This window comes from Arachis duranensis, chromosome 3 (assembly GCF_000817695.3).
Source record: "Arachis duranensis cultivar V14167 chromosome 3, aradu.V14167.gnm2.J7QH, whole genome shotgun sequence".
Classification (NCBI taxonomy): Eukaryota; Viridiplantae; Streptophyta; class Magnoliopsida; order Fabales; family Fabaceae; genus Arachis; species Arachis duranensis.
Window position 1 is genome coordinate 37,487,247 of NC_029774.3, and position 7,815 is coordinate 37,495,061.

General features: G+C 31.1%; 1 protein-coding gene across 1 annotated transcript; it reads right to left on the reverse strand.

The window, feature by feature from the left end:
* Positions 1-275: 275 nt before the first annotated feature.
* LOC107478743 (21 kDa protein) lies at positions 276-1,230 on the reverse strand. Its single transcript, XM_016098875.3, has one exon. The coding sequence runs from the start codon at positions 1,170-1,172 to the stop codon at positions 519-521; it is 654 nt and encodes a 217-aa protein (XP_015954361.1). The 5' UTR covers positions 1,173-1,230; the 3' UTR covers positions 276-518.
* Positions 1,231-7,815: the final 6,585 nt, after the last annotated feature.

Genomic DNA, 7,815 nt, shown 5'->3' on the forward strand with positions numbered 1-7,815 from the left:
CTGAATATCATCGGATGGCCACACCCACATCACTTCCTTTTCACATGCGATGAAAACATTTTGAACCTGTAAAGCTAGACCATTCACAATTTCACACTCAATAGTCATCTCAACTCATCATCATCATTATTCGTACGCTGGTTGGTGTTATTATCTCACCCCAATTTTTTTTTTCATTTCTTATATAAGTTATAATACTTCTCAATTTTGAGATTCCTTAACTAATATAAATTAAAAAAAAAATAGTAAACACAGTGTAACAGAAAAAGTAGTAATAAAAAGTAAAAACGTCACTTTAATTACTCTTAAACCTTTAGTTACCACAAAATACTAAAAAGTAAAAGCCACCCAAACTAAAAGATCAAAATTACAGGAAGACCGGAATTTACATAGAGAAGGATTCACATATTTTCCTTTTGCTTTTTTTTTTTCACACACTACACATTTTGACTCACACAGTAAAACCTATCCTTTTTTTTTTCAAAGTAATCAAAACGGTTGAAATCGTAGTCCGGAAATCACGGTCCTCCCTTGTTTGCGTAGGTATTGACGAGAGCCAAAGCGTTGCTCGTGAACTTCTTCACCTTCGTTACGCGGTCGCACACGTCCGCCTTAACCGGACACTCCGCCACATCCTGGAATCCGTCCGTACAAGTCTCTTCGTCGGTGAGTGCGGCGCTCATCCACGTCTGTACGTTGCTCATCTGGAACAGGAACGAGCCGGCGCCGGTTCCAGCGGCTCCAATTTGCCGCATCTGCTTCAGCGAACCGCGAATTTCGTCGACGGCGTCACCGAGATTAGTGAAACAGTCGTGAAGCGCGGAGGTTGCGCGCGAATCGGCGGTGTAGTCGGCGTCGCGAGTGAGGTTGGAGACGTAGGAGGCAGTGCGGTGGACCTTAGAGAGTGTGACGGCGATAGCGACGCGAGCGAGCTGGCCGGGATCCTGCTGGACCGCATTGGCGTAGCGAGAGAGGGAGGAGTAGCAGACGTCCGGGTAAAGCGTGTTGTTGCAGCTCGTTCGGATGAAGGTTGTATCGCCGTCGTCAGCTGCGGGTGCAGCGGGAGAATCGGCATCGTAAAAGGCGGTGACTGTCCGGTGGAGGTTCGAGAATGTGGCTAGCAAGCAGAGAAGGGAGAGGAAGAGGAGACAGTGAGGCCGTTGAGTTCTCATGGTTGGTTTGTGTTTTCTCTTTTCCCTTTTTCTGTTTCGTTCTGTTAAGAGTTTGTTTTTGTGTGGGGAAAGCGAGTGAGAGGCGGGGTTTTGTAGGCATTAGTTATGGCTGGAATTACCTCATGCCCAATTTATTTGGTTTTAATAACGAGAATGCCATCACCCTCTCTCTTTTTTATTTATTTAAATAAAAAATACTTTTATAAGCTGTAAGAGACTTTTTTTAATTTTATATTTAGCAAATTGCTTAACCAAAATTGACCTCTATATTTTGTTTTATTTTTCAAAATATTTTTATTGTTTAAAGAATAAATTCACAAAAATATTTATTAGTTTTAAATTATTAACTTTAAAAATAAAATATCTTAATTTTTAATTATAGTTATAAAAATTATATCAAAATGTCTAAATTATTTTTTGAAAAAACATATTTATAATTAAATATTTTTGTTGCATTAAAAATACTTTGGAATTTGTTATCATTAATAAATTTAAAAGTAATTTTATCAATAATTTAATAATTTGAAGTATTTTTTATGGTTTACTTTATTTAGTTTTATTTATTTATTTACGTATTTATTTTTTTGAGGGAGGGAGGGGGATGGGATCAGAACTCATCAGCCTTTCGGCCTTTCCTTGTCTATGGTTCGGCAATAGACAGTTTGGACTTTCCGAATTTGGCAGTTCTGGGCTTATGGCTCCTATTTTTATTTTCTTTTAAGTAATAATATTCAATTAACAAAATATAAGAGATTGTATTATCATGCAATAATATAGCATGAATACATTGAGCTTGATTCTTTGTTCTTTAAGAAAAAAACATATTTTTTAAAAAATAGTACTTGTTTTATTTTATTTTTTAATCATTTTTTATTTCTAGAAAAATGAAATAACAAATAATTTTCTGTGATTTTTGAGAAATAGGCATGAAGCAGAAGCAATTGAAGAGAGAAAAGTTTTACAAAATATAAAATTACATAAATTTATATATTCTTAATAAAAACAAATATACTTATTAAAAAAATTAAAATCTTAACTACTGTATAAATTCATATGAGATTTTTTATTGAACTATCCTAAAAAAATGGAATTGATTTATATATTGTGGTTATTAAAATAAAGTTTTTAATTAAAATTCCATTAAAAAGATAAGATAGTTATTATATTCTATTAAAACTTTATGTAATTATTTTATAGCAATAAGTAATTAAATCTTTAAATTTTTCAAAAATACCGTGTTATAGTGTTATGTAAAATAGTTTTATTCTCAAGACTATAATTATAATTTTCTATAAAAATATTATTTATGTATTTATTATATATCCAAATAGCTAACTGTTTTTTATTCTAATAAAAATATTTTCTACTTCTAAAAAAAATGCTTGTTTCAACCGCATAAATAAATTTTCATTAGCTTAAAAGAAACTAGCAAACATGACACATGATTTGACAAAGTTTAGTAATATTCGCTTAGGTACAATATCCATAAGTAGCAATTAAACTTAAATTTTATTAAAAACAATTTTTCTGATAAAATTAAAAACAAATTTTAATTTATAACATTTTCAATAAATGAAAAATTGCACGGTTACATTAAGATAATACTGAAAGTCACCATTCACTAATTACTTTAAATAAAAGATAGATATTATATATATTTAATTATATTTACGTTTAAATGATTAGAATTCCGTCTTTTCAGTATTATTTTATAATTACTACTTATGTAAAGAACTTTGTCAATAAGGCATTAAAAAGATGAGAGTAGGAAAATATATAGAAATTGTTTAGACATATTTTAGTTGATTATTATCTTCCCCAAATATATGAAGTTAGAATTGTAAATTGTAATGGACGGTTTGTATGGAGTATTAAATGTAAAAATAATGTGTTGTGGATATATCATATATTACGATCAGGACAAGAAAAGAGTAGTACTATGCGTTCATAAAACTCGAAAATGGTCCAGACTATGAGAGTAATGCATAACTGATGAGTTTTCTTGTCTATGAAAGATTGCAAAAGTAACAAGTCTGTGTTAATTGATATAGTACATATTATATTTTATATACGTGGCATAATCCATAAGTCTATCTTATTGTATTATTTTTGTTTCATCCCCTAAGGTTCCGGGGTTATGTCATCATCAAAGGCATGGTTGTAGATTTTTTCTCTCCTCTTATCAAAATGCTAATTATTGATGAGTCGTATGGCATGTCTCACACAGATTTTTTCGATGGATTTCTAACACAAATAATTTGTAAAAAATTATATAATATTTTTTTGTTTTACAAATTCGTAACAAGTGTGCTAAGTAAATTAAAGTTCTTACAAAGTTTAATACACTGATGAATGTATTAAAACTCAAAACACTTTTCCTTCTTTAGAAAAAAAAGATAATTATATTTAATACTAATATATTTTATTCATAAACATCAATAGATCCTCTTAGTATATAGTTTTGGTATATCCATATACATGAAGGTCAAAAAGTACATTATATTATTATTGAATGTAAAACTAAGTTTGTTTGCTAAATAAGTTATGTATCAAAAAGGCAAATTAGTTATTGCTCACATAAAATAATTTTTTTATATTTATCTAGAAATTATGTAAATACGTAATTGTAATTAAATATGTTTAAATATGTTTAAAAAATAATAATTTATTATTTTATTAAAATATAGTTGGATATGAAAAACGTACATATCAGTAGAGAGTGTCATATGAGTATATAGTATCTAAAATATGTACACCACGTGAACTTGACGACTCAACAAAGTTTCCATATTTGATATGAAATAACTAATTTAGGGTAGGAGTCTTAATCAAGAATAAGAAAAAGGTCCTGTGAGGATTAATTCTATTTGGAAGGCGATAAGAAGCACAATAATAGCAGGCATGTGTACGTAACGTAAAACCACTTCATGGTTTTCTTTCTTAGCTTGTTCTTTTTGTATAATGGCAATAAATAATAACTAATAATATATAAGAGCGAGTGGAAGCGACCACAGCATCCATGGTTGGCAATGGCATATGGCCGTGCCCACTTCAATTTTGCGGCTAGTGCTGTGCTCAGCAGAAGAACGATTACAATTTACAACTTATATTTTTCAATTACCACTTTCCTCTTTCTTTTTGATTATTGTTTCTTGCTTTTTTCGTTTGGGCATGAAGACAGATGGTTAACGTTATCAAAGTTCCAATGCTTGAATATGAAAATTTTAAATCTTGTTGATAGATATGAAAATTTTATCAGTGATGCAATATGTTATATGTGATTCCTCCTGAAAATAATAAAAATATTTGAAATAAAATATATTAACAACAATTGCATGAAACAACAAAGATCATAATGCATGTATGGTATTAATTTATCTTATCATATAATTGATATATAACACATGTCAAACATACACTAATTAAGCATTAGTCTCCATTCCATAACAGAAGTGCACCGACCAAAAGAGCATTCAATTAAAGTGGCATTGCTCATTCTAGTTTCTAACGAATGAAAGGGAAAAAAATCCAACGTGGCTGAGTGTAGTTGGAGGCCACTATATAACTATGTCGATGGGTATCAACCTAACAAAAAGCAAAAATAGTTGAAGTACCTGGGTCAGATGAGCACATTTTTCTCGGATATTGGGGTTGTTAGGGAAATTGGAGAGAGACCATAGAAATGTATGAAATATAGCATTAGTATAGCAATAATGTTGCTCACGCTTGCCCACTAGGCCCCAAGCGTGAAACTTTTTCACATAGTGGCCTCCTTGCCTTCCCTTCCACACACAAACACACTTTTATTTACATTAAAAATAAGAGAATCCATTCCAGTAAATTCTACCTTCTCTTCCCCTGTGCACAAGCATAATCATTGTGATTGGAAAAAAAAGGAAAGAAAAGAAAAAAAAAATCCAATCTAGTCTAAAATAATCTCTATAGGTTATATGACGAATCCATTTTTAATTTTATTTTGAGTAATATTCCAAATAGATTTCCAGCCAAAAAATTTGTCATTCCACGAATTTGATTTTCAGAAAAATTAATTAGGTCTTTGGTCCCCAAGATCTATAGAAATATGTCGGATCCATCCCCATGTTAGCTAGGTTTAGCCGGTAAAAACCATTCTTTTTCTGATGTGTCAAGTAAAGTGATACGGATCGCTCAAAAGATAATTTAGTCCATGTATACATGACAAATACAACAACAAAACAATCTGTTTTAAGTGAACAGATTCGTCTTTAATTTTAGTTTTTAAATGCTTATAAATAACGACGGTTAAGAATCTATTTGATTTATAATAAAAATTTTAAAGAACTTATTTAATTTATATTATGAATCATCAAGGACACTATTATCATAATATAATTGTTTCATATATGTGGTAACTAACAAGACCTGCTGCTGTACAACATAATGCTACCTCCAATGTGGTACCTCATTTTGGGAGGCATGTAAATACTGTAAGTGGAATTGTTTTGGGTGTTCTATATTTTATCCATAACATTGTATGCTAAATAAGTTACTCTTACTAATTTGAAATTTCAAAATATACTTGTTCAAGGACAATAATATGTGCATGGTAGATCTCTCCAACAACTCGCTAAGTGTCCAAAACAAATAATAATAAGATTGAAAGGGCCAAGTGGTATCTCTGCAGAGACAATGACAGCTGCAACCAATAGAACAATTTTTAGGCTCTTCCAATTCATACTAACACTAGGACTAATAAATCTCTTTAAAAAAAAATAAGTAGTTGTCAATGAAGCTTTTCTTTCTTGAAAGTAATAACAAACTTTTGTGTATTATTCAAAGAAATATACCTTCTTTTTGGCCTTGTATGGTTAAGCTACTTAATTATTAGCTTATATCACGTTTGCGTATATAAGATTGACATTGGCGTTTGCAAACATTATACTCTATCTTTACTTAATATATATAGTGCTTATTTTATAATTTGGAATAAAATATTGATGGATATCAATAATTAAAAAAAGGGTTGAATCTTGGTTTTATTTTATTTTACTTGAGAAAATTTAGAATTGGACGAAACTTCTGAATTTTGTAGTGTTGTCTCAGGTGAAAAATAAGAGATTATTTTATTTTGTCTCTTATTGAAGAAGGAGTCAAAACTGAAATACATACAAGGTATATAGCTATGAAGTCCAGTTGGATAGAATAAGTAGGAGATTATTTAGTTTTGTCTCCTGAATAGAAAAACCAGAAACAGAGTAGAGAAGAAGAAGTGACACGGTTATATATCCTGGTTTAACTACTCAATACAATGTAGCCTACATCCAGTCTCCATCACAACTATGACAGAATTTCACTATCTTTGAACAAGATTATATTCACCAATTTTTCCTAGGATTCTACCCAATCCTATCTATGACAAATCTAGTTTCTAATCTAAACCAGATTTGACTAGAAACTCACCCTACCTTTCAACAGTAAAGTGCTCACCCAACTTGCAAGAGAATTCCCTCAAGATCATGATAACAAAACAGAAAAATTTACAAAACATTTCTGAGATAAAGATCGATTTTTCTCCAAGTCTAACTCTCTTGTCTTTTTTACTCAGTGATTTTTTCTTACATACCTCACTGTAATGCCATTTACCATTGAAAACAAAGAAATATTAAACTGAGAAAACAAGATATTCAATGAGAACCATGAAGGAGAAGAATGGTAATAGTTCTGTAAGCTATGGCAATTCATACATTGTGCTCTCACTCCTTGTCTCAATTCTTGGCCATTCACCCCTTTAATACAGGAGTGAAGCTTCCAAAACTTGAAAATTTTCTTCAGCACATTGGACTTCTTCTCCTAAAAAAATCAGTAGTAGCAGCAGTGCCACAGAGGAGAGATAGAGTAGAGGCAATGACTGAATTATACATGCATCCAAACCTTTTATCTTCTCTTTCATCCTTTTTCAATTTGCTTGTTGAATATGAACCCTTAATTCTTACTTTGGCTCAAAGTTTGATTCTTGAACGTTGATTCACAGCAGAGATTCATCATTTTCAACATCTTCAACTTTCGACTTCTGTGTATGTAAGGAGAAGATTTCTTCACCGAACTTCAATGAAGCATAAATGTGAAAATGCTTTTTGTAATTTGCCATTCGAATATGATCTTTGCCTTTAACCCTAGTTTCTTTGACTTCCTTCTTTTTTGATTGAAATAGGTAACTCACCTTTTGTTCTTTGATTTTGTCCTAACTCAAAACTTCTCTTTTTTCTTTTGAGAAATCACATGGGTGATGAAAAAGAGAGAAGAAAGAGAAGAGAGAGTTTGGTTTCAGTGGTGTGGTGTTTTGGTTCAAATGCAAATGGAACTCATTCTCTTAGTTAGCAACCAAGTGAATGATTGGACTTGGACCATCAATTGGTCTTGTTTATGGATATGGGCTTACTTCATCAATATGAGGCCTGAAGTGTTTCTTTGTTTCAGATAGAAATTTGTTGTTGTAATCAACAATTCTTTCCTTGAGCTTAAGTGTATGTGTGTTTAAACTGAATCAATGTTGGATTTCATTAGTTTGTTGGATTTGTTTTCTTACTCTTTGGGCCAGTGTGATTAAATTAACTTTTTGCACACTAAACAAACTTATCACACATATAATTGACTCTTAATTTAA